The sequence below is a fragment of the Lynx rufus genome, unplaced genomic scaffold (assembly GCF_022079265.1).
Source record: "Lynx rufus isolate CCGP_SWC_20201006 ecotype Redwood Valley unplaced genomic scaffold, mLynRuf1.p SCAF_5, whole genome shotgun sequence".
Lineage (NCBI taxonomy): Eukaryota > Metazoa > Chordata > Mammalia > Carnivora > Felidae > Lynx > Lynx rufus.
The window spans coordinates 7,105,666-7,133,365 of NW_025814867.1; the positions used below are offsets into that span (position 1 = coordinate 7,105,666).

At 57.6% G+C, this 27,700-nt stretch overlaps 2 protein-coding genes across 5 annotated transcripts in view; one reads left to right on the forward strand and one right to left on the reverse strand.

Annotated features, from left to right (window-relative positions):
• Positions 1–12,729, forward strand: part of TTC21A (tetratricopeptide repeat domain 21A) — a 36,152-nt gene extending 23,423 nt beyond the window's left edge. The window contains exons 15-29 of the mRNA XM_047100046.1: positions 2,894–3,132; positions 3,929–4,001; positions 4,101–4,211; positions 4,578–4,716; positions 4,908–5,011; positions 6,235–6,423; positions 7,324–7,434; positions 8,118–8,199; positions 9,010–9,160; positions 9,415–9,576; positions 9,760–9,952; positions 10,041–10,265; positions 10,694–10,814; positions 10,931–10,998; positions 11,102–12,729. Coding sequence (XP_046956002.1) covers positions 2,894–3,132; positions 3,929–4,001; positions 4,101–4,211; positions 4,578–4,716; positions 4,908–5,011; positions 6,235–6,423; positions 7,324–7,434; positions 8,118–8,199; positions 9,010–9,160; positions 9,415–9,576; positions 9,760–9,952; positions 10,041–10,265; positions 10,694–10,814; positions 10,931–10,998; positions 11,102–11,179 — 2,046 coding nt within the window. The 3' untranslated portion in view covers positions 11,180–12,729. The remainder of the gene's footprint in view (positions 1–2,893; positions 3,133–3,928; positions 4,002–4,100; positions 4,212–4,577; positions 4,717–4,907; positions 5,012–6,234; positions 6,424–7,323; positions 7,435–8,117; positions 8,200–9,009; positions 9,161–9,414; positions 9,577–9,759; positions 9,953–10,040; positions 10,266–10,693; positions 10,815–10,930; positions 10,999–11,101) is intronic.
• Positions 12,730–14,322: 1,593 nt separating this feature from the next.
• CSRNP1 (cysteine and serine rich nuclear protein 1) lies at positions 14,323–27,144 on the reverse strand. Of its 4 annotated transcripts, none has more exons than XM_047099269.1 (5): positions 27,021–27,144; positions 20,453–20,703; positions 17,425–17,684; positions 16,581–16,895; positions 14,323–16,497 (listed from the first exon to the last, which is right to left on the reverse strand). In XM_047099269.1, the coding sequence occupies exons 2-5, from the start codon at positions 20,661–20,663 to the stop codon at positions 15,517–15,519; spliced, it is 1,767 nt and encodes a 588-aa protein (XP_046955225.1). In that variant the 5' UTR covers positions 20,664–20,703; positions 27,021–27,144; the 3' UTR covers positions 14,323–15,516. The 4 variants fall into 4 exon arrangements, with proteins under 4 accessions (XP_046955225.1, XP_046955224.1, XP_046955222.1 ...); XM_047099268.1 differs by lacking the exon at positions 27,021–27,144 and adding an exon at positions 22,120–22,245; XM_047099266.1 differs by lacking the exon at positions 27,021–27,144 and adding an exon at positions 21,636–22,087.
• Positions 27,145–27,700: the final 556 nt, after the last annotated feature.

Consider the following 27,700-nt stretch of genomic DNA (forward strand, 5'->3'; position numbering starts at 1 on the left):
CGAAAAAGAGTTCTGCAGCGTGCTTTGCCAAGATGACAGGTCTGCAGACTGGGGCCTTCACAGTGAGCCAGGGGTTCTGTCCTGACCCCAGCTTCTCATTAAGCCCACCCCCAAAAGGAAGACCCACAGAAAGCTCAGGGGAAATGTGAGCCTAGGGCAGCTGTGCTAGACCCTGTCCGTCCCCAGCCTAGTTCCTGGGCAAAGGGCCAGGTTAGGGGGGACCGGTCCCATTTGAGGAAGGGGTCCAATATGGTGATTACAGGGAAGGACAGAGGTGAGGGAGGGAGGAGAAGAAGGGAAGGAAAGACGAAAGGGTGGGAGGGAAGGAAGAAAGGGAGGAAAGAGGGGAGAGGAAACAAAATCACAAGCAAAAGACAAGTGAAGATTACACTTGGGGAGAAAGAGTTCTATAAAAAATGGAAGAGATACTTTTTTTAAAGTTTATTTATTTTGAAAGAGAGCATGTGATCGCTTCTTGGCCTTTTGGCTAAGATCAAGTGTGAAAGAGAGCGTGTGAGCAGGGGACGGGTGGAGAGAGAGGAAGAGAGAGGGAGAGAGAGAGAACCCCAAGCAGGCTCCACACTGCCAGCACTGAGCCCACCATGGGGCTCGAACTCACCAACCCTGAGATCATGACCTGAGCTGAAATCAAGAGTCAGACACTCAACCAGCTGAGCCACCCAGGCATCCCTAAGAAGAAATACTTCTAAGAGAACTTGTCTATATTCGATGAAAATGGAAACATGGAATCTTGTAAAACCAGCTCAAAGCAGAGCACCAGAGATCCCCAGAGGTGTTCAGCTGGCAGAATTAAAGCAAGTACGCATAGAAAACAGTGATGCTATTAGAAAATTATAGTCCCACGAGACAAAACAGAAAGTGGCTGAACCCTTGCTGAAGCTCTCTGATGCAGGAAAGGGGTGAGAAAATCATTGAAGTGATGTGAGGGGATGACGGGTAAGAAAGAGAGAGACCACAGATATCCAACCGAGGCAAAATAAACGTTCCTGCAGAAGAGAGAAGAAATGGATCGGGGGAGAGCCCCACGTTGGGTGTGGAAATTACTTTTAAATAAATAAATAAACAGATAAATAAATAAGTAAATAAATATTTAAAAAATCCTAATACTAATATCCTAATGGAGTCATGGGAACCAAGGATCAACGGTCACTGGGGGCGCCTGGGTGGCTCAGTCAGTTGAGCGTCCAGCTTCAGCTCAGGTTGTGATCTCACGGTTCGCGAGTTCGAGCCCCACCTCTGGTTCTCTGCTGTCAGCACAGAGCTCACTTCGGATCCCCTGTCCTCCCACTCTCTATACCTCTCCCCATATACCTCTCTATACCTTTGGGCTTGACCCAAAGCCAGTATAATTGCTAAGTTCTTAACATAAAAGTTATTAAAATCAAAATAACAATAACATCCCATAAAAAAAATTCAGGGAGAAGGTGGCATTATTATAAGCATGCTAATTGTTTCCACTTTATAGAATGTGGGGAAAAAATGTACACAAGACATTTCTTAATAGAAAGATGACTCTTGGTAGAATTTAAGAGGCGATCTCCACCACATTAATCAAGAGTTAAGAAGAAAAGAAAGGATCAAGCAGGTCATAAAGGCAGAAGTAAAGCCAAACACAACAGCATGTGAAAATGAAAACGGGCGCCTGGGGGGCTCAGTCGGTTAAGCATCCAACTTCAGCTCAGGTCATGATCTTCGAGTTTGTGAGTTTGAGCCTTGCGTCGGGCTCTGTGCGGACAGCTCGGAGCCTGGAGCCTGCTTGGGATTCTGTGTCTCCCTCTCTCTCTGCCCCTCCCCTGCTCATGCTGTCTCTCTCTCTCTCTCTCTCTCTCTCTCTCTCTCTCTCTCAAAAAAAAAATATTTTTCAAAAAATGAAAACAGAAAGTTTTCTGTTGCCAGAAAACCCAAGAACGTATCTGTGGTAACAAAATTGTAAATGAAATAAATGTACCTCTTAAATAAAAGAGGCATCAGCGTGGTTCAAACTAGCAACAGAGAGAACCCTTACTCTCTATACTTCAAACACCAAAGGGCCCAGGATGAGAGGGAAAAGATGATACAAATATACCAAGCCAACAAAAAGAAAGCAGAGATTGAGGAAGAAATGTCCGGTAAGGCTGAATCCCAGTCCGAAGGTACCAAAATGGGGAAAGAAAGCAACTTTGTTAAAATAACCAAGGGCATGAATATAATGAGGAAATCATTCAAACAGACCGCTAACGTGCCAAATACAGTAACATTAAAATACTTTTGACCGAAAGCAGGAAAGTACAAGGAGATGCATCCATCGGTCTCCCACAAGAAGGAATTGCCAACAGATGTAGAGGTGCTAAGGAACGGTCGAGGGTTTCTGTACCCCCAGCTAGCTGGGCACCTTTCCCCTGCCCCCAGGAAGAGTGGTGGTGGACACTGAAGGGATCTCTCTTCTTTCTGCCACTGGAGACTCTCTGCAGGTGGATGTGAGCCATCCTCCCCTCACCCTCCGTGGAGCAAGGCTGCTCCTGGCTGTCTCCATATTTCATTTCTCTCTGGGGGCAGGAGTGGGAAGAGGGATCCCTTTAAGTCGCCTCCAAGAGATTTCAAGTGTTTTTTTTTTTTCAACGTTTATTTATTTTTGGGACAGAGAGAGACAGAGCATGAACGGGGGAGGGGCAGAGAGAGAGGGAGACACAGAATCGGAAACAGGCCCCAGGCTCCGAGCCATCAGCCCAGAGCCCGACGCGGGGCTCGAACTCCCGGACCGCGAGATCGTGACCTGGCTGAAGTCGGACGCTTAACCGACTGCGCCACCCAGGCGCCCCGAGATTTCAAGTGTTTTCAGGTCACCCGTGGTGGGTGACAGCTAACGGAGGTCTGTTGGGTTCCCATGCTCTAGCATGAGGCCACCAAGGTCATGCAGGACGCCATCAACGAGTTCAGTGGCACACCGGAGGAGATCCGCATCGCCATTGCCAACGTGGACCTGGCCCTGAGCAGTGGGAACGTGGACGTGGCCCTGAGCACGCTGAGGAACGTCGCACCCAAGCAGCCCTTCTACGTGGAAGCCAAGGAGAAGATGGCCAACATCTACCTGCAGACCCGCAAAGACATCGGCCTCTACATCGGCTGCTACCGGTAAGCCCCAGGCAGCGCCCTGACAGCCTCCTTCCCGGTGGTGTTTTAGGGAGTGGCTTCTCCAGGTTGTGTTTCCTCAACCTGGGTCTCCAGTCTGCACCGTCCAAGTGTGTTAGATGCAATGCAAGTACAGAATTTCCCATGCGTCCGCATTTGAGCGTGATAGCTTAGCCAGGCCGGCTCACTGCCGAGTTCTGAAGATACAGAACTGAATCCATCCTGCTTGGCCTCCCCCGAATGGCCCACATTCTGGTGGGCACCACGGGTATGCACTTTTGCCCTGGCCCCTGACTCTGCCTGTCCTTGAAGAAATGTCCAGTGACTCGATGTGGCCAAGGTGAGGTGCAGGAAGGTGGAGAGCTGTCTTTATGATTTGACCTTCCCAGCCCCTCCCTCAAGCAGAACCCTATCTAGGCAATCCAGGTGGGAGGCAGCGCTGGGGGGCGGAGGTGGGGGGAGGCAAAGCCAAGAGCCGTGGGACACTAATAAACAGTGGGGTGGGGTGACGCGGCCACACCGGAGTTTTAGAAAGAGCAGGATGCCTGCTTATGCAGAGGGGCCTAGAGGGTTAGGACTGGAGGCCAGAAGAAAGGGTAGATGTTCTGGCATGGTCCAGATAACAGATAAGCAGAGCTTGGACTAAGGTAGCTAGCACAGTGCCTCGTGCACAGTGGGCTTTCAGTAAGTATTAGGTGAACGAATGAATGAATGAATGAATGGGAAAGAAGAGTTGGAGATGAATTCAGAAACACAAAGAGTGCATAGGTTCAAGCTAAGTCTTTGGTTACTTTTGCAGGGAGCTCTGTGAACAACTGCCTGGCCCCCACACCAGCCTGCTACTGGGGGATGCTTTCATGAACATTCAGGAGGTGAGTGAAAGCCTCGTGGCCTTGCCAAGTGGCCCCCCAATCTCACGTCTCCAGTGGGAGAGAAGAGAGACCGAGACCTTTGGACGCTTTCCCCACCAGCCTGAGAAGGCCCTGGAGGCTTATGACGAGGCCTATAGAAAGAACCCACATGATGCATCGCTGGTCAGCAGGATCGGGCAAGCCTATGTGAAGACCCACCAGTACACCAAGGTCAGGCTAGCTGGGGTGGGGAGAGGTGTGGGCCAGCCCAACAGGGAAGAGGGAGGGGGGTGCATGAGTGGAAGTTTCTGGATGGGAAGGGAGTGGCTGCGTTCCCACCGTAGCTCCCTGTTGAAGTGGGTGGGGGAGGGGGGCTGGCTAGAGGAGAATTCAGAAGCTGTCCACACACACACACACACACACACACACACACACACACGCCGAGCCTGAGCCCTCTGCCAGCTGGGAGGGCCTTCTCATCGCAGGCTTCTGTGTTCTGGAGGGACACACAGGTGTGGTGGCCGCCGAGGAGAACACGGTTTGAGGCACTCAAGGTAGAACCAGACCCCGAGGCCAATATTTCCTGTTTGCCCAAAGGCAATTAATTATTATGAGGCTGCGCAGAAGATCAATGGACAGGACTTTCTGTGCTGTGATCTCGCTGAACTGCTCCTGAAGTTAAAGAAGTTCAGCAAAGCAGAAAAAGTTTTGAAACAGTCACTGGAACACGACTTTGGTGAGGCCCCCTTCGAAGTCACTTCCCTAGCCTACTGCCCCCGCCCTGCAGTCTCTTCCTGCGGAATGGGGATGGGCGCTAGCTGGGGTCCTGAGCCCAGTCCCCTGCCTCCCCCATCCCTGGCTTCCCAGGCACCAGAGAACACTGATTTGAGTTTCTACTCAAATCGGAGTAGTTTCTACTCTTTGCAGCCAAAGACCTCCCATCCATGATGAACAACGTCAAGTGCTTGCTTTTGCTGGCAAAGGTTTACAAGAGTCATAAAAAAGAAGACGTGATGGGAACTTTGAACAAGGTAATCGACATTAGACAATAGACTCAAGCTCTTTATTGGCCATTTCCTGGTGGGAGCTATAAAAGGAAGGATAGGACTGCAGGTCTGGAAGGCTCCAGGGCTGGCACTCAAAAGAGGACCTGGGTCACACCTCTGACCTCGGCCTTCCATTTATTCCCCCACCTGTGCTCTTTGTTGATGGTGCCCCGGAGTGCCCCAAGCCCGGCTGGGCTGGGTCGGAGAAAGCAGGGAGTCGGCAGGGATGCCCGTGGGATAATAATGGACAATGCGAGCAGCTCCCGGGCACTGAATGCTCTATGGTGGGTTCTGTACTGGGCTTTTTGCTTTCCTATTAATTCTCACAGTAGCCCTTTGAGATACGCACTGTGACATTCCTATTTCACAGATATGGCTCCAAGAGGTTAAGAAATGTGCCCAAAGTCAGACTGCCAGTAAATGGGGGAGCTGACATTTGAACCAGGTCTGGCCTGTCCCAACCTAAGCTCTTTTCTCCCCTGGGCTGCCCCAGTGGGACAGTTCCTGGCCGTTCCTATCCCACCTCCCTCGATCTTTCTCCGCAAGGGTGTGGCTGGCTGCTTGTTCCTGAGATGCCTTCTGCACTTGTACCAGGAAAGCCCACTCTGACGGCTTGAGACGATTTATTCCCTTGTTTCCCACTGGATTCCCACTCCCGTTTGGCCCTTAGAAAGCCGAGTGCTGATTTGTGCCCACTTCCCAAGACTTAACCCCGGCATCACCAATTCTTCTTGTCCCGATGCTCCCTGGTTACTCACTTGATCATTTTATGTTGTGGATATTCGTGGAGGCTGCCCCAAGTTCCCAGCAGGGCGACATTCAGAGCAAATGCATCCATCAAAACGCAGCCTGCCCTGCGCACCTACTGTGTGCTTCTTCTAGCCCGTAGGAGGGCCAGAGCAAATTAGACACGGTAAGTATCAAGGCGTGATGGAAACAGGTAAACAAGTACAGGCACAACAGAGTGTTTTGTTTGAGTGCCTTTGCTTCCCATCTTGCCCCAGGGGCAGAGCCAGCTTGCCTCCTGAGTACTCAGCCAGGGGTCTTGCCTGCCCAGAGTGACCCAGATTTGCTCAAGGGCACTTGAGATGCCCTTTCTGATAATCTGCTGACACAGACACGAGAGTAGGGATTCTTTCCGTGAATTGGCCTGAGATCTGGCGCATCAGGCCCCGGGATTCTGATCCCGAGTTTACTGCTTTCCCAAGGCCATGGACCTCCAGTCTCAGATCCTGAAGCGTGTTGCACTGGAGCAACCAGAAATGATCCCCTCCCAGAAACAGCTGGCAGCCTCCATCTGTGTCCAGTTTGGGGAGCACCACCTGGCAGAGAAGGAGTTTGCCAAGGCAGTACGGTCTTATAAGGATGCCCTCTTCTACTCGCCTGATGACAATAAGGTGGGGTCCTCAAAGCCAGAGGCTGCTCCTTCTCTTGGGCCCTGCTGCCTTGCGGAGTCCCCTGACTAGGGGCAGAGGCCGGGTCCTTCCCTGTGCCTCCCTGAGGAGCTGCAGGTCAAGGGGCCCGGGACCCCTGGTGTGGGGAGCCTGCTCTGGCTGACCCCAGGGCCCTCAGCCATCAGCCCTTGGACCAAGACTGGGAGGCCTCACTTCGGACAGCTCCTTGTGCGGGGTAGAGCGGGGAAGATGCTCCCAAAAGTCACGTTAGTCTGGCATTTCCAGGTCCCCCTTGAAGGCACGGGCACAGTGACAGCCGTGGCTGCCAGGGGTCTTTGGGCACGAAGCCAGACTAAGCCTCCAAGGAGGTTTAGAGTCGTGAGGGGGGCGTGGCCCAGATGAGGCAGTGGTGGCTGGAGTCCACACTAGGAGAACCGATGAAGAGCTTAGTGACAGCCATTCATTCGTTCAACACGCACTCATTTAAGAGACGTATCATACGCGCCAGGCACGGTGCTAGGCCCGGGGGGCCGCGGGGGGCAAGACAGGGTCCCTGCCCACAGACTGCCTCAGGCAGAGGGACAGATGAGCACATTTTTAGTTCCATTGCCTGCATGTGGGTCTGCACACTGCGGGAACTCAGAAGACGGGTGCCTGGCCCAGAGGCTACCACAGAGGGCTGCCCAGAGGGGGCTAGGTCCAAGCCAAAGGAGGAGGACGAGTTGCCCAGGCCCCCAGTTTCAGAGGTTGGTTGGTAAAACACGTGGTATGACTGGGGGAGAAGGGGGAGCCGGGGACATATGTTGAAGGCGGAACGAATAAAAATGGACTAGGCGAGAGTGAGACACCAGCCCGAGTTTTCCCATGATGCTCCCTGGTTGATCACATCCGGCCTCGTCCCAGGTGTTGCTGGAGCTGGCCCGCCTCTACCTGCTGCAGGGCCACCTGGACTTGTGTGAGCAGCACTGTGCCGATCTCCTGCAGACGGAGAAGAGCCACGAGATGGCCTCAGTGGTATGGGGCCACAGGACCTCCCCCCGGCCCTCCCCGGGGTCCCCGCCACCGCGCGAGGGCTGCCTCCCGGCCCCATAACTCCGATGCTTGGCTGACCCACCCCCAGGGGCCACCAGGCAGAGGGGACTGAGCACTGGGCCTGATGCCCTTCACGTGGTAGGGGTGGGCCGGCAGGCAGCCGGGGCAACTCCAAGGGGAGGCGGGGAGGCTGACGGGCTCCAGGGGAAACCACACCCACAGTGGGTGAAGGCAAGGGTGGACAGGTTCCTGGGTTTAAAGAAGTATGTGGGAAAAGGCCTCTCCAGTCTGACTTCTCTCCCTAACACCCAGACCACCGCCAGGGCCGCCCCACAGGAGTGGGGAGACCTCATTCTGCCTCCGCTGCCTGCAGCTGGCAGTTCTCGGACACGGGTGGAGGGTCCGGCTCTGCTGGCTGTCAAAGGGACCCACTGGTGTCTACCCCTGGGCTTACCTTCCCACCTGTGACCTCACCCCCGCACTCCTCCCACCCCAAGCAGGCCCTGTCTTCTGGGCTCCTCCTGTGGCCGCTCCTCCCAGGGCCCAGAGAGGCGACCTTGGACGTCCTTGTCCACCCTCTCTGCTTACCCCCACGCCCACCCAGCCTCCCCACCACAGCCCGGCGAACTGTCAGGAGTCCCGGAGCATTGTGTGTTTTCTGACAGATGATGGCTGACCTGATGTTTCGAAAACAGAAATACGAAGCTGCCGTCAATCTCTACCACCAAGTCCTGGAGAAAGCACCAGGTAGCGAACTGCCCACATCAAGACTGCCCACTGAGATGGCCTGTGTCAGTTCCCACCAAGCAAGGGCTGCTCTCCCCCACAAGGGTGGGCCGCCTCCCCTCCTTCCTGACTGGGCAGAGGAAGCCCCTTCCTCTCTGATTGTTCCCAGAGAGACAGGAAACTGATAAAGCACCGATGGAACGTGCTGGCCCTTCCCGAGTCCGAGGGGCCAGTTCCTGGTCTCAGGCAGGGCAGTGCTTGGCCCTGGACCCAGGACAGCCTGTCTGTCTCCGAATCACGGCCACTGGACTGGACATAGCCCCCTTCTGAGGTGACAGCCACCTGGAGGTGGCTAGAAACCCTCCCTGTTAGGTAGCTACATTCCCGCCACACCTGAGGCTCGGACGACAGCCCCTGCGGGCCCACAGCCAACTCTGCCCCGAGGCCCAGCGGACTGCGGCCCTTAGGAGCGCGGGGTCCTGGAGCCAGACTGCCTACGTCTAACTCACGGTCTTCCACTTACCAGCTGTGTGACTTTTGGCCGAAAACTTTTGTGTCTCAGTGGAAAGGGAAAAATAGCTACCTCGGTGTGTGTGGGTAAAGCCCTTAATGCTTAACGTACTGTGTAAGCTCTAGCTGCTACTTTTCAGTGTGATGATTATCCTTTGCTCAGCTTTGGAGACCAGGGGAGACACTGAAGCTGCTGGAAGCCCCCGCTCAGCCCAAATAGGCAGTGTCTGCTGGGCCCCTCACTTCTCCATGCCAGGCCACAGCGCCCAGTCGGCCTTGGCCGTTGGTTTTCACAGCCTGGCATCTTCTCTCCTATTGTAGACAACTTTCTGGCATGGAATAAACTAATTGACCTGCTATGGAGAAGCGGCAGACTTGAGGATGCCCCTGTCTTCTTTGAGTTGGTCAAGAGGATGTCCAGCCGTGTTCCTTTGGAGCCAGGTTTCAACTACTGCAGAGGCATCTACTGCTGGTGAGCTGGGGAGTGGGGTGTCTTCGTCTTCGGGGCAGTTCCCTGCAGGGGGCCCTTCCTGGCAGGCAAGCCGGGCTTCCGCTCAGCACTGGGGAAGCAGAAATTCGACTGACTTGCGGGGCAGGCGTTTGGGAGACCGGCCACCCAGCCCCGCTCCGTGCAGACTCCGGGAGTGGCGCCCGTGTGTCCCTGCACTCCCCGGACCTCAGTTTCCCTCTCTGGTTCTTGGTATCTGTGTCTCATTTCCACTACAGGCGCATAGGGCAGCCCAACAAAGCACTGAAGTTCCTAAACAAGGCGCGCAAGGACAGCAGTTGGGGCCAGAGTGCCACCTACTACATGGTGCAGATCTGCCTGAACCCGGACAACGAGGTCGTGGGCGGAGAGGTTTTCAAGAACCTGGTGGCCGAGAGCAAGTAGGGGCCCGGCTGACCTCCGGGCGTGGTGGAGGGGGGGGGGGGGAGAGGTGGGGTGCAGGGGCCGGGCCCTTGGGAGAAGCGGGGATAGCCACGTGGCGGGGTAGAGACCACGTGAGGCCCGTGGGCCGTGGGCCCGCAGGCGGCCTGCCAGCCTGCCACTCTCACGTCGGACGCCCGCAGCTCCACCGACAGGAAGGCCCTCGAGCAGCACGCCGTGCGCACCGCCGAGAAGCTGCTGCGCGATTTCTACCCGCGCTCGGACTGGGGCCAGACCCAGCTGCGGCTGCTGGAGAGCCTCTGCCTGCTGGCCACCAGGGACAAGGCCAACGTGGAGGCGGCGCTGGGCACCTTCATCGCGATGGCACAGGCCGAGGTGGGCCGGCTCGCTGGGTGGGCCGCGGGGGGCCCGGCTGGGGGGGGGGGGCCCAGCGCGCCGACGCCTGCTTCCCACCCGTGTGCAGAAGGACAGCGTCCCCGCCCTGCTGGCCACGGCGCAGGCCCACGCGCTGCTGAAGCAGGTCCCCAAGGCCCGCACGCAGCTGAAGCGTCTGGCCAAGGCCCCGTGGACGCCGGACGAGGCCGAGGACCTGGAGAAGAGCTGGCTCCTACTGGCTGACGTCTACTGCCAGGGCGGCAAGTTCGACCTGGCCTCGGAGCTGCTGCGGCGCTGCGTGCAATACAACAAGGCAGGGGGGGCGCGCTGCAGTCGGGAAAGCGGGGACGCCCCGTCCAGGCGGCCGGGAGGGGCGCGCGGGGCGTGGGGGCAGAGGAGATGCAAGGGCCGGGGCGAGGCGAGAGGAGGCGCGCAGAGTCGGGGAGCCGGGAGAGGAGAATGCGGGATGGTGAAGAGAGATGGGAAGGGTTCATGAGGTCCAGGGGCCTGCAGGTCAGCGAAGAGCGCTGTGGAGAAAGGGGCCATGCAAGCATAGGGGTATCCTAGAAGGGGCGCACAGGTGACCCCTCCCCAGCAAAGGTGGGGGGTGCTGCTGGAGTCGGTGAGAGGTCGGCGTTAACGCGGCTCCCCACCCTCCCTTGCCCCGCCCCGCGCCCCGTGTCCCCTCCCCCCACCGCTGGTTCCACCCTGTGCTGGGATCCGGTGTGGCTTTCCCTGCAGTCCTGCTTCAGGGCCTACGAGTACATGGGCTTCATCATGGAGAAGGAGCAGGCCTACAAAGACGCAGCCGCCAACTACGAGCTGGCCTGGAAGTACAGTCATCACGCCAGCCCGGCCGTGGGTAAGGCCACCAGCCAGGGCCCATGTGGGTGAGGAGGAAGCTGGGCGGGAGGACCACCACCCTGGCTCTTGGGTGGTCAAGGTGCCACCGTGTGTGTTTCCTCTGCCCCTGGACAGGCTTCAAACTCGCTTTCAACTACTTGAAGGATAAGAGATTTGTGGAGGCCATTGAAGTCTGTCACACGGTAAGCCACCATCAGCGGCTGGGAGGCACCAGGAGGAGGGGTGAAGGGGCTTGGTGACAGGGCCCTGCCTGATGCCGCACACGCTTTCTCCCTCTGTTCCCAGGTCCTCGGAGAGCATCCTAACTACCCCCAAATCAGAGAAGAAATTTTGGAAAAGGCCCAAGGGTCTCTGAGGCCCTAGCTGTGGTCAGTGGGAGCCAGGGCGGGGAGAAGCCATCAACCTACAGACATTTCACTTCTACAGAAGTAGAGGTCGGAAGTGGGTCAGTGAGAGGAGATTCGAAAATGACGTATTCTTCTCGTGTCTGTATGGTGTGTGGTTTCTTTGGATGGTGCCTCGTCTGATCTAAGGGGCATCCCAAAGCTTTGTGTTTTTCAGGCACAAGAAGCAGTTTTGCTCAGAGGAAAAAAGGGCACCAACCAAGCTAGTTTCTGCCGGGCTCATTGGGCACCTTCTGTTGGGCTCCGTTTTTATTCCAGACTCTGTGAGGGAGCAAAGAGGTGATTTTTTTTAAAAATCCCCACAGCGATTTTAATATGGTTAGGTCAGTGCCTCCCCTCTCCCGTCTGGTCCCCAGAGCCCCCGAGCTCAAGAAGTGACTGCTCGCCCCTGTCCTGCTGCCCGCACACCCTTCCCGGAAGTGGCACAGATAGGAGAGCCCGCTCAGAAGGCCCCGTAGCTGAGGTTCTGTGCGAGGGACGCCATCATCCCGCAGGTTCTGAGGCTCATTGGCTCACTCTGTCCGTACATTCTGATTCCTCGTCAAGTCCTCGGCTGGCCTCGGCTGGTCCTCTCTGGTTTGGGACAAACGTGATTCCCATGCCTGGTACGGGGAAATACAGCCCAGGAAAAAATAGTTCTCACTTAAGATTTTGTAAAAGACACTGACCAACAAACTTAGTCCTCCAGAAACCCGTTTGCCACCTCTGGGGACAAAAGCAGTGTCTCTAGTTAGATGACTTGTATTACCTGTACCTGGCAAGAGGGTGACAGCGGTCACTTTTGGCTGGAGCTCCCAACACCTCTCTTCTGTGTTTCATGACGGCAAGAATGGGCCAGTCAGGCCTCAGGGGAAGGACCTCTGAACTGGAAGCCCGGAGTGTGACCTTCCCAAGAGTTTCTACTCTTTGGGCCTCCGTGTTCCCCTCCGTGGCAGGAAATTAGACTAGATCTGTGTTCCCAAACCATGATACAAATCCCTGCCAATGATATACGGCAGACAGCTGAAGTTGAATAACTATGTGTTAAAACATCATTCCTCCATATTATGTATTCTCTATTAGAGGAAAACACGATGAACTGGTGAACTCATGAGTGCTGTTACAATGGTTCTAACTTTTAAGCACATGGATACAATTGATGTAAAGTGAAATACGCACTTAGCGTGAGTGCGAGGACGCGGCTGTGGTACAGTTTTTATGAGTTGTCGTCCAGTGACTACAGCTTGGAAACTGAACCGGTAGGGGTCCCTTGTAGAACAGACAGTTATCCTTCGTGACAGCAGAACCTTGCTTCTATAACATCCTGCTGATCGGGTGCACGGCCTCTTGGTCTGAGTCAATGACCTGGAACGCTTTCCCTAGGTTACTTAGCATCCTTCCTTTGGGAAACCAGTCCCTTTTCCTGGCATCTGCGTTACAATCCGGTTTCTTGGGGGTGGGTTGTTGAGAGACAGGTTTGCCCGTCTGGAGAATGATGCTGTCATGGATTGTATATTAATCACATTTTTGTTGCTGTAAAACCTAAGTTGTCTTCATTTACCTAAAAAGAAAGAAAGAAAGAAAGAAAGAAAGAAAGAAAGAAAGAAAAGAAGAGAAAGCCAGGAAGTGATCCTGTTGCCCTAGGGGGGAGGTGGGCAGGTCCAGTCCAGCCATGGGCCGTATCCATGGGGCAGGAACCTGTGGGGGTTCCAGCCAGGGACGGGGTGGGGCTGCAGGAGCCTGCCACCTGGACCCCCAGGCTCGTCAGAGCAGGGCCTCAGAGCCCTTGGAGAGACCCAGACTTTGAAGCATCCATGCTGACACAATCTCTGCAAAAGGGCTCCCAGGGACCAGTGAGAGGGGAGGCAGCATCGCTGACCGCGTGGGGATACTCCACCCCGAGGAGCCTAAGTCCCGGCTGTCCCTGGCTACGCTGGTTACAGGAACAGGCTGCGCACCACGGGCCAGGCTCCAAGCTCTGGGTCCTCTCACGGCCACTGACAATATGGCCACACGGTCACATCCATGCATGTCCAGAGGCAAGAGACAGATACCCAAAGAGTGACAGAACTGGCAAAAAAAAAAAAGAGAGAGAGAGAGGGGGGTAAAACATAGAGGCAGCAATACGAAAACAGAACGGAAGTCACAAACATGCACACAAGGCTTGCACCCTCCTGGCACTCTCCTAAGTGCTGTGTATGCGTGAACTGGAAAAGCTTTTATGAGGCAAGTAGTGTTATTATTTGCACAGCACTGGGGACAGCAAGACACTGCAGTCGTAGAAAGGAAGTGATTTGCATAGGTCACCTTGCTAGGTAATAGCAGAGCTGGGATTTGAACCTAGCACTCAGGGTCCATGCTCTTACCCCGTAAGCCACAGAGATGAAATAAAGGGGAGCCCAGCCCAGGCCGAAAGGCAGACGATTAGAGCGAGAAAAGGGAGACCCAAATCTGTCCTTGTTTGGTCCTCCTCCCTCCCAGCTCTCGTATAAGCCATTATTCCTAAGGGGGAGGTCGACCTTGCTCCTCCTCAGGCCCCACACTTGGGACTCCCCAGGGCAGGGCGAGGCCTGCTCCTCTGGCCTAGGCCGGGGACAGGTCAGACCGCCTGCTGGGGACAGGTCAGACGGGTCGGGCTGGTGCAGGAGGAGGAGGTCCCAGGAGGTCCCGCAGCTTCCGGGGCTCAAGTCCCCAGGGACCCCAGCCGCTGGGCCCCACAGGAGGCATCTACCGGCTACATCCCACTGTCTGCCCCTAAAGGGGGAGGGTGTGGGGGGGTGCTTCACCCTCGAAGCCAGGCCCCAGCTCCGCGTGACCGAGTGGGAAAAACCCCGGGCAGATGGCCCTGTCTCAGAAGACTGCCCTGCTGCTCCCACCACCCCAGGTGACCGCTGGGGAGAGACGGGTTTACACAAAGGCCTGCCCGGCCAGCCTCCCACTTGGCCATGACTGGCCTGCGCGGAAGGAGGCCCACTATGTGGTGTCTCCACCCCTACCCCAGCAGAGGCTCGGTGTCCCCGCTGCCCTGCAGGGCCCGCCTCCCCCTCCCTCCCCAGCACCTCCTGAGGGTAGACCCCCACCCCCACCCCCACCTCCAGGTCCCACAAACGCAAACCACCGGTGTTAAAAATAGAGCCTCTTTATTGGTACCTGTAAGCTCAGGTACAAGGTGTTCCCACAAGCACGCGGGCTGGTAAGGCCTCCTAGGCAAGAAGGCAGGCCCACAGCCTGGACTTCTTGGCACAGACATGGAGAAAGATGAATAAATTATACAGCTCTAACACTCAGGGACGATATAGAAATTAGGATGCAAAACTTAACATCAGCAAACGAACGGCATAAAAGCCACAAGGAGCCGCCCCTCACCCCAGCCAGGTGGCCTTAGGGCACGGGCAGGCGGCCCAGGCTGGCATGCGTGCCCAGAAAGCCCTGAGATAGTGGTCAGGGGCGTGCTGCGGGCCCCGAGGCTAGCCCCTCGCCCTCGCTGGGGCTTCCTGCTTCCCTTCTACACTGATGGGCCCAGAATGAAGGCTGTGACCTTTGGGGAGGAGGAAGATATGGCAGAGGACAGGAAAAAGAGGAGGCCGTGTGGGGCAGGTTTTGGTCACGGTTGGTCAGCCCCACCCAGCCCCCTGCCTGGACGCTGTCCTCAGCCACCCGGGGCCAGGCAGCTGCCACAGCAGACCACAGGGCCCAAATCCACACCTGGTTTATACCAAAGCCCAGGAAGGGCAGGGATATAGGACTACAAGGCAAAAGGGACTCACGGGGGCCTGTGTCCCACCCCAACCCCAGCACTGCCCGCCAGCCGGGGGGGAGAGGCCGACACCTCCTAGTCTCCAAATAAATTATGGAAATAAATTATAGTCTTTACAGTCCAGAGAACGCAGCCACCCATGGGTCTGGGGCTCAGGATGGCAGGAGAAGCCGTAAGAAGTGGCTGATTGCTGCCCTGTCTTGCTGTCTTCGGGCTAAGGAACATCATCTGAGACCGAAACGGGGTCTGCGAAGCTCCAGGGAAGGCTTACGTCCTCCTGTCCCTGGCACGCACACCGTGGAAGTGGAAGGAGAGACTGTGTGGGCTTGGGGGGCGGGGGAGCAGGGTGGCGGAAAGGGAAGGCCCCCTCCCCGCCCTCTCTTCGGCACAGAAACTTACAAAAATAAATAAATCAATCCAGAGTGTTGCACAAAAATCAGGAGCGCCCGCACGGGCGAGCCGGCCAACGGGAGACCCTTACCTACAGGCCTCAGGGAGCCCCCAAATTACAACAAAGCAGCAACAGGGCTCTTGGGGCCGTGACAAGGTGCCCCGGGGCCTTACACGGGCACAGGCTCCACCAGAGACGCCGGGGCGGTGTCCTCAAGCAACTGGCTGTCTATGAAGGGAGCCAGGGCCTCGGCGGCTGAGTCAGGCAAGCCCATGACGGACTCCAGGAAGCAAGAGCCCGCGTCCCCAGGCGGAGAGAAGGCAGGCAAGGGGAAGTAGGGTGCCTCGAGGTTGTCCAGGCTGTCGGACACCTTCCGGGAGGTGTAGTGAGGCCCCAGACTGTAGTCTGGCAAGGCCTGGAGCAGCTCGAAGGAGTCGCAGGAAGACAAGCTGAGGTCCACGGAGTTGCTCTGGCCAGCGTCCGAGCCGGGCGGCACCGAGGTGCCCGGGAGGCTGCCTTCTCCCAACCCTTCAAGGCCACCGTTTAGGAAGAAGCTGGCATCCAGGTTGGCATTTTCATCCAGGATGCCTGACGTGAGGCTGGAGCTGGAATAGCTGTGGGTCCAGCTGGCTGGGCCACCGGGGTCACCAGTCCCAAAGATGTCAGCTGGGTGGAAGCAGCTGAGGTTGTCGAGGGTCCCCACTCCCCCTTCCTCCTCCTCCTCCTCCTCCCCTCCCAGGTCCGAGTCACTGAAACTCAGGACCCGGGCCAGGCTGTCATCATCCATGTCAGGCTGGAAGCCGGGGCCGGGCAGGGCTGGGCGGGTGGGGCCGCTGGGGGCCTCGCTCGTGCCTGAAGCTGTGGAGGAGTCGGTCATGTCACTGCTACAGCTGTCGTCTCCCAGCTCGCTGCTCGCGGGGGGCTTGGCCGGCGGGAAAGTGGGAGCCAGCGCCTGCTCACCGGGGCTGGCCGGGCCGCCCTGAGCGGGAGCCTCCAGCTCCCCCAGGCTCTCGGCCCCCTGCTCCAGCTGCAGGCGGGTGAGCGTGTGGATGAAATGGGTCTGCACCCGCGCCTGATTAAATTCCACGCGGCCCTTGGGGTTCGCACAGCCCTCCCGGCAGCAGCCGCAGGGGAACGCGGTGTGGTCCATCTGCAGAGAGAGCAGAGCGTGAGAGAGGGTCCCCCCGAGCCCAGACAAGCCCCCGCGCTCGGGCCTCCCTCCCCGGCCCACACCTGGCACTTGATGCCCGCCAGGCTGCAGCTGCAGGTCTCGGGGTCACAGACCCGGTCACAGCGACAGCCACAGTCCTCGCGGGACTGGCGCACGGCCTGCAGCTCCCGCTTCTCCTCGCGATCGATCCTCCGCACTCCGGCAGCCCGCAGCAGAGCCCGCCGGCGCCGGGCCGGATAGGGCTGTAGGAAGGTCATTTCCTCCAACCGGCCACCGGCCACGGCCACAGCCAAGTCCTCCTCCACGGAGGCATCATCGATCGCGTCCACTGTGAGTGGCAGGCCGGCCTCCGTCTCGGGTACGCCAGCCTCCGTGAGCTGTATCCAATGAATGGGAGAGAGGAGGGATGTGAGAGACAGAAGGGGTCTCTGCCCCCACCCACGGCCATCGGTCACCCGACAAGCGCTCTGGGTCGGGCACCATAGACACCACAGTGAGCTGGGAGGCCAAGAACACTGCCTTCGGGGCATTTGCAGAGATTTCCCGTTCCTGTCATTCCCCAGTCCATGGACAAACCCACCCAACCATCAACCAGCCAGACACAGTGACCCCCAGGGTCACATCAACTCCAGATTCCCGCCCTCCCTGCAATGCTCCTGGCACCCCCCCGCCCCCAGACAGCTCCCGGCGCCGTGCCCCCAACCCCTGCAGCAAACAGGCCCTCCCACACCCCACTCTGCAGATAATGCAGGCGACAGGCCCTGGCCGAGCAACACTGGCCCCAGGGGCCTCTTTCCCCAAATACGTAATGAGCACCCGGGCTCCCACCCCGGAGGCCCCGCCCCCTCACGGCCAGGACTTGAGAAGCTGGCCCAGGCGCTGGCGCGGGGCAGCGGGTCTCCCTACCTTCCATCGCAGGGCTTCTAGCTTCTCCTCCTTCAAGCGCCGGCGCAGCTTCTCCCGCCGAGCCCGGGCTTGCTCCTGTGCAAACTCGGCCAAGGAGAAGCGGCGGCAGGCGCTGTGGCGGGGGGCCATACCCAGAGTGCAGCCACCGCGGCTGGGCACGCTGGTGAAGCCCTGACACCGAGGAAAGTAGAAGACGGTGATGCCATCGAAGGCAACGCGGCCTGGGCGCTTCCGGGGCGCCCTCTTCAGGATGGACAGGGCTGGGAAGGCAGGGAGGGAAGGGGCAGGGCATTAGTTCTCCGTGAGGGACGGCTTAACCTCCAGGAAGATGGCGAGCTGCCTCTCCTCACACTCCCCCTCCGATCTCCTAGCCCAAAGAAAGCAATGGATCCGAACGGATCTGGAGAAATGGAGCCAGCCTGGCTGGGATGAGAGCTGGTCCATTTGAACGCCACTCCTAGGTCACCATGGGCTTACTGTTATTTACCAGTCCAAATGAGAGCATTTGGTGACATTAAGCATCTTTCCCATCTTTATTAGCCATTTATAGGTTCCTTATGCAGTTTTCTGTAGTTTTGTATTGATTTGCAGGAGCTCTTTATATATGACATTAGAGATAGTAATCATCTAGCCTATCTGTGCAAATATTTTAGTCTTTTAATATTTATTTATTCATTTGTTCATTTATTTATTTTTTTAAATAAAATGTTTATTCATTTTGAGAGACGGAGGGAAACAGAGCATGAGCGGGGGAGGGGCAGAGAGACAGAGAGAGAGAGGGCGACACAATCCGAAGCAAGCTCCAGGCTCTGAGCTATCAGCGCAGAGCCGGACTCCGGGAATCACGACCTGAGCTGCAGTGGGATGCTTGACCGACTGAGCCACCCTCGCGCCCCTTTAGTCTTTTATTTTTGCCCAAGGCATTTTATAAAATAACTTCTAAGGCTACATAATTAAAAATATATTGATCTTTTCCTTTATAGCTTCTGCATTTTGGAACACATTTAGGCTATTATTTGGGATTACCTTTTTTTTTTTTAATTTTTTTTTTCAACGTTTATTTATTTTTGGGACAGAGAGAGACAGAGCATGAACGGGGGAGGGGCAGAGAGAGAGGGAGTCACAGAATCGGAAGCAGGCTCCAGGCTCCGAGCCATCAGCCCAGAGCCTGACGCGGGGCTCGAACTCACGGACCGCGAGATCGTGACCTGGTTGAAGTCGGACGCTTAACCGACTGCGCCACCCAGGCGCCCCTGGGATTACCTTTCTAAATTATGGATTGTATACTGGGTAGTAAGCTATGTATTTGGTATCTTCTGTACACATATTGGTATACCGTTCCTTTTTATTAGGCTGAACCATAAAGCAGTTGAATACTGGCAATTTCATGTATTTCCACGCAATATGTTATTTTGTCTGTCTCAATCCAATATATAGAATTCTCATCCTCTCTGCTAACTGGCGAGTACTTACTGAACAATGCTAACTACCAGTGGTGACAGGATCCCCATCTCTTTCTTTAGTTGGACTGCTTCTAATATTTCCTCATTAATCAGAATGCCAGCTTTTTGGGTCGAGACACATATTTTTTAATCATGTAAGGTAGCATCCATTTATTGCTACTTTATCAAGGGTCTTATCCAGAAGGAACATGACATTTTTATCAAATGTCCTTCAACATCTACAGTGGCTCCTATATTTTATAGTAAACTATAAAAGTATAAGATCGGATTTTATAGTATTTTATATTTTATGATATTTATAACATTAAGCCATTCTTGTATTTCCAGAATAAACCTACAGGAGTTTAGTCAACATACTGTTAGATTCTATGTGCTACAAATCATACTCTTTTTCTAGTATAATATAAAGATGTACAACAAGTACATAAACAAAGACACCATATCTGAGGTATTAAAATGTCATGGCAGGGGGCGCCTGGGTGGCGCAGTCGGTTAAGCGTCCGACTTCAGCCAGGTCACGATCTCGCGGTCCATGAGTTCGAGCCCCGCGTCGGGCTCTGGGCTGATGGCTCAGAGCCTGGAGCCTGTTTCCGATTCTGTGTCTGCCTCTCTCTCTGCCCCTCCCCCGTTCATGCTCTGTCTCTCTCTGTCCCAAAAATAAATAAACGTTGAAAAAAAAAAAAAAAATTTTAAATGTCATGGCAGGAATGTCATAATTAGGAAAACTATGTCTCGGGGTGCCTGGGTGGCTCAGTGGGTTGAGTGTCTGACTCTTGATTTCAGCTCAGGTCATGATCTCATGGTCATGAGATCGAGCTCCGCGTCGGGCTCCTCGCGGAACGTGGAGCCTGCTTCAGGTTCTCTCTCTCCCCCTCTGTCCCCCTCCCCTGCTCTCTCTCTCTCTAAAAAAATAAATAAAATGAAAAAAATATATACAAAACAAAAAGAAATTTAAAAAGAAAGAAAAATATGTCTAAAAAGGCTCCTTAGGGTTGGGGGCAATAATAATGGAAAACAAGGTTGAGGAATACTACTTTAGGGCTGTCTTTGTCAGTTCGAAATCAAAATTATGCCAGCTTGAAAAATAACTGGGGGAAAGAAACCTTTCCACTATGTTCAGGCAAAGCCAAACAGCATTCTGACAGGAGAGGGACCGGCCTGACAGGCCCCGCGGTGCAGAAGTGTGGGGCGTGGGACTCCGGTGGTTCCGTAGGTAGGACAGGGTGTGCAAGCTGGAGAAACGAAACTGGAACAGAAGGGAGGAGCTGCAGCCGGAGGGCCCGAGGGCCACAGTGAGGAGCTCCGTCCTGCCCGGCAGGACTTCTAAGCAGGGAGTCCCAAGGTCAAAGGTGAATCTAGCCGGCCCGGTGCCTCTGGACAGAGGGCATTCCTGAGTAACCACTGTATTACGGGAAGTGGACAAGGTGGGGAGCCAAAGCCGCGGGGACATGACCTCCGGGGGCCAGAATGGCTCTGTCAGGGGACAAGGTGGGCCTCCCAATTTCATCTTCAGGAAGGATGAAGGGGTGTGGTGGTTCCCGGGAGGGGGGCGGGGCAAGACTCACGGGTGAAACTCCGGGGGCCACAGAAGTCACGGTCGGGCAAGGGTATCTGATCCCAGGGGCCCTCCTCATCTGAGTCCCAGGCCAGGGAGACGGAAGAGCTCGGGGAGCGGGAGCCAGAACGGCGGCCAGAGGACAAGGAGGAGGAGGAGGAGCAGAGCGAGGAGGAGTCCTCATCCAGCTGGTCAAACTTCCTCTTCAGCGGCCCAGTCATGGTGGCGCCGGGGGTACTCTGGGCTTTGGGCACGGGCGGCCTGGAACGGAAAGGAGAGCGCTCTCAGCGGCAGGCCTGAGGGCAGGCGGTGGGGCGCCCGGCCACGATCCCCCGCTCCCCCTGCCCTCCCAGGTGTCGCGGGCCGCCCCCTCGACTCTGTGTGCGGGGGGCCCGGGGGGCCCGGCTCCAGGAGGCTTCCTTCCACCAGCGCAGGCGCTGAGGGCCAAGGCCGCCTCCTGGCACTTGCAGACTCCCACCACCGCTGCCCAAACGCCTTCCCAGGACACCACCGGGCACCTTCCCCGCTACCTCCCACGACCCACCTACACACATGCATACACCAGACCGACAGATGGACCGGCAGCCCTCAGCCCGGCCTCGCTCATTCCCCGACAGGAATCCTGGGGGCTGACTCACTGGCTGGCTGATTCACACGGCTCGCATCTGTGTGCCTTTGTGTGTGTGAGGCCGTCTGCCACAGCCCGCACAGCCCTGTGTGGTGGCTTTGCTTCCTCCTCCTCCTCCTCCTCCTCCACCACCGGCTGCCCCAGCACACCCACCGACACACCACCCTGCACACACACACAGACTCCCTCTCCCTCTCCCTCTCCCTCTCCGGGGCCAGGTTGACCAGGGCACTCCGGGAAACAGGCTGGCTTTGACACTGGCCCCGATTCCCAGACACAGGACTTTCCAGAGCCCCTCCTCTCCTGTGACAGAGCCGCTCAGACTTTCCCTCAGAAACCCCCGCCCCACCGAAGTCCCCTGCCTCCAGGCCTGGCCGTGCTTCGTGCTTCTCTAACAACTCCTGTTTTGGTTTTAAAAACCCATCTACATGGTGTCTCTCCTCCAATATCTAACCCCGTTTGTTTGACTTAACTTCCTATGGAGATTGTTTGTTTCCCCTTAAAACAAACAAACAAACCAACCCACCAACCAACCACCACACACACAACTCTTAGTGAAACTGACCGGTCAAGATGTTCCACTCTCTCCTGTTTGTAGCTTGGTGACATGGGCCACGTCAGGACACAGAGCTTACTGTGTCTTCCCCTTTGGAGGGTCTCAACCACAGAGCCTCCCACAGCCTGGCTGGCCTCGGGTAAGGGGACTGGACTTGGGGCTCCTTCCCCTAAATGCCTCGGCCACCCTTGGCAGTCCCCAAAGGACTCAGTCCTGAGGGCTGGGCTACCATGTACCTTGTCTGTGTCCTACAGTGCTCAGGCCTGGGCCCCAGGAGGTCACCAGGAGGAAGGGGAAACGATGCAGAGGCCCCAGTGCTGGGGAGCCCCTCCCCCACTGCCATCACAGGAAATGAGAACAGGAAAAACCAACCAGAAGGCTGCCGATCTCCCCTACTCAGGTGTCCTTTCGAAAGGCCCCTGTCCCCTTTTGGCGAGCCTACCGCAAAGTGTCTGGATCCCAGACCTAGGGGGTCCGCGGTCGGCGGACTTACCGGATAAAATTCGTCCCCGGGACAGCCTCTCCCCGCAGGCATGAGACAAGCAAGAGAAACCCCCCTCCTTGCTAACCTTTCGTTCACACTGGGCCAGGGGAAGAGAACGCACAGGTGCTTCCGGGGGCTTCTCAGCGGGGAGTTTCTCAGGCCGGGCGCCCCCCCCCACCCCACCCCCTGCAAAACCACAAACAAAAACAACGCAGCTCCCAGCTGACCTGCAGGCTCTCCCAGGAGATGGGGAAACTCATGACCTGGAGCCAGGCACACACATACATACACGTGCAGCCCACAGACACACACAGAAACACACACAGACAGAGCATACCCACACAGCCTGCCCCTACCGGCCCCGCTGGGAGACCCCATCCTTTCCCAAACCCCAGATGCTGTCCACAGGGTGCCGAATGCCTAATCCCATGCCCAAGCCCCAGGCCCACCCCCGCCAAAACCAAATGCCCGCTTTTTATCTGTGCCTGGCTGTCCCTTAGAAACATAGAATTCCATAGGCCCCAAATCGAACCCCTTGTCTCTGTTCCCCACCCCCCATGCCATCTGTTCCTCTTCCTGTGTTCCCTATCTTAGTAACGGCACCGCCACCCACCCAGTTACTCAAGCCAGAAACCTGCAGCCATCCTCACTCGGCTCCTTCCTCCCGCTCCCTCCGGCCACATCCAGGCACCCAGTCCTCCAAGTGCACACTAGCTCACTTCGCGCACGCAAGGCTAGGCACAGACACAGCACTGTGGGGGCCATCAGCAGAGTGTTAAGCACCTTGGCTCCGAAACCAGACTGCCTGCATTTGAACCCTGGCTTGGCTATTGCTTGATCGCGTGACCCCAGTCAAGGTCCTTAGGCTCTCCGTTTCTCCGGTTCTTGGCCTTCAAACCTCCTAGGGTTGGGAGGTTTACGTGAATCCATGCATGCCAAGTTCTTAGACCGGCAGTAAGTGCTTAGTGGATATGTCATTCCGAACTGTGAGAAAAACGAGCTCCTCGATACACACATGTGAATCTCAATGATGTCATGTGGGATGAAAGGAGCCAGACACAAGAATACACGGGAATGAAGTTCAAGGAAAGGCAAACCCAATCAGTGATGATACAAGTCAGAATGGGGGGGGGGGAGGGGGGCGAGAGATAGCAGAAATCTCACGGGGGGGGAGGGGGGTGGAATCCTCTCGAAACATTCTGTGCTGACCTAGCTGGGGGTCCCATGAATGTCTAAAGCTAAAAATTCACCTAACTGTACACGTGGGATTCATAGGCTTTATGCATTTTATGTATGTCTCCTTCACCTTTAAAAGTTTATTACCCTTATGCCTCTGTCCCCACTGCTACTGCCCAATGTCCCCTGCCTCTGCTCCTGTCACCCCCCCCTGCAGCCAGAGTGGTCTTCCTAAACCACATGGCTCCCTGCCACCCCCATGCTGAGGAAAGCTGGCCCTTAGGATCAAGCCTAGAATTCCACGAGAGGCTGAGGCAGGCTTGGCTCCTGCTTCCCCACCCTCCCCTCACTATATTCCAGCTGAACTTGCAGTTTCCCTAATTGCCATGACCTGCCCGCCTCCTGGCCTTTGCACAAGCTGGAACCCAGCCTCGCTCTCCTTTAATAGTCATTTCCAAGAGGGCCTCCCTGAAACCTCCACCCCTCACTCCTGACTATATGCCTCTCTGGGCTCCCACGGGCCCTGGGATTCCCCTATTCGGGCCCTTCTCTCACGGTCTCACTGCCCCTCCCTCACACCAGGCTGACGGCCTCTCTGCCTGGCCATTACTGTGCCCATGCCTAGAACAGCCTGGCATAGAGAAGGCACCTCTAGCAGAGGTGGACCTCTGAGGGGTGACTGTTCAGAGTGATCTCCTGGTCCTGTCACAGTCAGGCGGGGCGGGGAGGGGGGCGGGGGGTGCCATGCCCACTCCCCAGCCTGCACCGGAGGGTTTGAGCCACAGAAGGGAGTGGTTCTGGGAGTTAAGAAGTATTGGCTGCAGACAGGTGCCAACACAGACATCTCAGGAGGCTCCCTGTTCCCCAGAAGTAAACAAATAGATATCAAGGAAGCAGGTTTAAGCCTGACACCCTGGTTCTGCCTCAGGCTTGTCTACAGAATGGGAACTCAAGGTGAGGGGGTTAGAGGCTCCAAGGCTGCAGACGGGGAAACAGGGACACAGATAAGCTCCCGCCACACTGTCCATTCTAGGGGTGACCCTCCCCCCCCCAAGATCTGCACACCCGCAAAGTCCCTGAGGCTCCCCTGGGGTGGAGGGAGAGGGGACAGCCCTTGGATCTCAGTGCCTCCCTGTCCCACCTGGGAATCCAGAGGCAGGGGATGAGACAAAAAGACAGCCAGAGACAAGGACAGGCCAAGTCAGAGAAAGGAATGAAAGATAGTGAAAGAGTCCAAGAAAAGTGTCAGACAGTGAGTCAGAGGAGGGGGGAGGGGCCCTCAGTAGCCACCCAGGAATCAAGATCCCAACCATGGCACTGTTCCCAGGGTGAACACAGCCCCCATCCTAGGGTCCCGGGGGAAGGAGAAGCGATTCCCAGGAGCTGGCTCAGACAGAAATACCACACCCCCAGGAGCCCCAGAGGCAGGCTCTGAATCAAAGACAGCCAGGCTTCTTCCGGGATCTGCCTGGGCCCTGAGAATCAGGCCACCCTCCTGTCACCACACACAGGAGTTGACAGCTCAGGACGAAGGGGTGACACTTCCCCACTCTACTACCCACAACTATCTCCACATTCAGGCCACACTATGTGAACCCAGGGAAGGCCACCTCAGCCTGGGTACCAGGCAAACAAAGGCTCGTTGGGGGTCAGGGGGATATCTCAGGGCCTCTGGGAAGTCTCATCAACTTCTCTGTGCCACTCGTTAGTCCCAGTGCCCCAACCCCCGACCACAGCTGGTACTGGGGAGAGGGCACCTTGGGCTGGCCCTATCCTCCTCTGGGAATCTGAAGAATTATGTCGTTTAACCTCAGAGCCCCAGGCCTTGGTCAGGCCAGTACCCCCAACACCTGGGGGCACACGACCCCAGACTCTCAGGAGCCACTTCCTGGGACAAGGGGGAGGGCACCCCTGAGTCCCTCTGGCCCTCACTGGGATTGGCTAGGAAAACAACCTGGGCAGCACAAAGAGGGCAGAAGGGAAGCCTTAGCACACCCCTCCCCCACCATCCCTCTGAAAGTGATCCGGGCGGGGGGGAGGGCATGGTTCCTCAGCCTTGGCCTCCAGAGCCTGGCACTGGGTAGGTGCCAAATGTTTGCTGGCTACAGAAGGCAACTGCTCCTGCAGAAGGGAAATTGTACCTGACACCTGAGCAGGGCCTCCTTCGTTCTCCTTCATTCATTCATTCATTCATTCATTCATTCATTCAACAAACATTTATTGAGCTCCTATAAGATGCCAGGCGCAGTGTCAGGCACTCGGGCACACAGGGACAGCAAGACCTACACTGGCTGCACTCTCCCAGCTTTTGAATTTAGTGGCAAGGAGTGTGTAGTTACAGAATGGTGGTGAGCGCTGGGAACGCAGGTCTGAGGCATGTGGGGCAGGAGGGGCAAAGCTGAGGGTTAAAACAGTCTCTGGGAGGAAAGGAAGTAGAAAGAGCTCCAGAGGGGGGCACAGCGGGGGGGGGGGGGCATCCAGCGACAGGTTTCTGGAGCCCCGGCTGCCGGGACAGGCTTTAGCCCCAGGGCACTGGAAGCCTCAGCAGGGTTTAAGGAGGGAGTTGACAATATACCAGATTTGCATTTTAAAAAGATGGCTCAGTCGCCGACTGGAGGGGGTGTGACCTGCTGGGCCGGTGCCAGGGCTAGGTGAGAGATGACAGGACAGGGAGGGCACAGGAGAAAGGGGAATAGACTCGGTAACCTCTGGATGTGGAGGTGGAAGAGGGCAGTGATGTCAAGGATGGGGGGCCAGCGGCAGAGGCCCCATCCAGAGGGCTGTGAGCTATCCGCGTGGAGGTGTGGGGTGGGCCGTGGGCCGCGGAGCTGGGGAGGGTCCCTCCGGTGTCAGGAGTGGGGGCTACGAGTGTGATTGTGCCAGGGAGCAGGAGTGCCTAAGTGTGTGCCGGCTGCTGTGGCCAGGGCATCCAGAGGTGCGTGCCTGCGGAGGGGCCCCCGGGGAGGGGAAACTGAGGACCTGGGGGAAGTACGTGCAGGGGAGCCGAGAAGTGCGTGGGAGAGAGCCTACGTGTGCCCGCGGGTGTCCGGCGGGGCTGCGCCCGTGACTCACAGCGGTGGCCTCCGCGTGTGACGGTGACTGACAAACAGGTGAGCGCACGACACAATCCCTCCTCCCTCCCTCCCTCCCTCCCTCCGCCCTCCCACCCTCCGGGGTCCGTGACTCACGGAGCCTCACTCCTTCTGGCTCTTCCCTCCACTCCCTCCCTGACCCCTGCTGGCCGGGGGCGCCGGGCACGGCACGCGCCGCAGCCCTGGCGCCCGCCCCCGGGGGGAGCCCGAGGAGGAAGGCGACAAATGTCACCTGCTCCGGCCACGCGAGGAACTTCTGAAAAGTTCTCAGGCAACTGGGTCAAAAGGAAACTCTCCCGTGGACGCGCGCACCCCGTCACCCAGCCGCCCGCGCCAACCTGGGCTCGGCCGTCACCCGCACTGAGCTCGGGGCGCCGAGACTTCTCGGGGTACCCTCGGTGGCGCGGGGGAGGGGAGCGGAAAACCTGCCACTCTCGCCTCCCCGCCTCCTCGCCCCGGACGCCGGCCGGGCGCGCAGTCAGGGGCCGGGCCGGGCCGTCCCCCCGCCCCGGTGCCCGCTCGGGGAGGCGGGGGGACAAGTGGCAGGGACCGGAGGGGCGCAGCCCCCCCCCCCCCGCCCCGCGCGGGACGCCCCCTCCCCGACGTCCCGGACAGCCGGGCCCGCAGCTGCTCGGTGCTCACCTGCGATCCGCACGCTCGCCAAGGGCACCGATGCGACCCGCGTCCCGGCCGGGGACGCCCCCGGTGCCGCGACCCCGTGCGCGCTCCGCCGAGCCGCAGTCGGCCCAGCCGCCCCTCTCTCTGAGCGTCCGGCGGCGGTGGCGGCGGCGGGAGACTGGCTGCGCCCGGCCCCGCCCGCCGCTCCGCCCTCCTCGTCAGTGGAAAACTCCGGGGCTCGCAGCGCTGACGCACGCCCGGCCTCCCGCCAGGCCGCCCGGCAGCCCCGCCCCGGAGGCGCCGCCTCCCCCCCGCCCGGAGCCCGGCGCGGCGGCCGCGGGGCCTCCCTGCGGACTCTGACCCCGCGCGGCCGCCGCGACCGCCCCGCGCCCTCGGCCCTCCGCCGCCCTCGCCCGTCCCCCTCCCGCGGTTTCCCGAAGTCGCCGACGCGCCCGGCCGGCGGAGCCGGGTCGCGAGGATCCCCACCTCGCCACGCGGCCCCCGTTCGCGGATGGGTAGACTGAGGCCCGGAGCGGCGCGGAGCGTCCGGGAGGCCGCCCGGCGACGGCGGCGGAGCCGAGGCCTCCTTCCAGGCCTAGACCCCAACCCTGCCCGAGCCAGTTGCTATCGTCCAATCTAAACGTCCTTCCTCTGCCCCCCTCCTTACCACCCCCCCCCCCCCCCCCCACGATGCGCCGGAAAAG

Bases quoted from the DNA above. Each gene is read 5' to 3' on its own strand.
- CSRNP1 (XM_047099266.1), bottom strand. From the start codon at position 21,679: ATGTCACCAAGCTACAAACAGGAGAGAGTGGAACATCTTGACCG. The intron at 20,704-21,635 runs GTCAGTTTCACT...TTTCCGTTCCAG, and splicing joins AGAGTGGAACATCTTGACCG to GCCGCCCGTGCCCAAAGCCC. The intron at 17,685-20,452 runs GTGAGTCTTGCC...CTGCCTTCCCAG, and splicing joins TGGCCCCCGGAGTTTCACCC to CCCTGTCCATCCTGAAGAGG.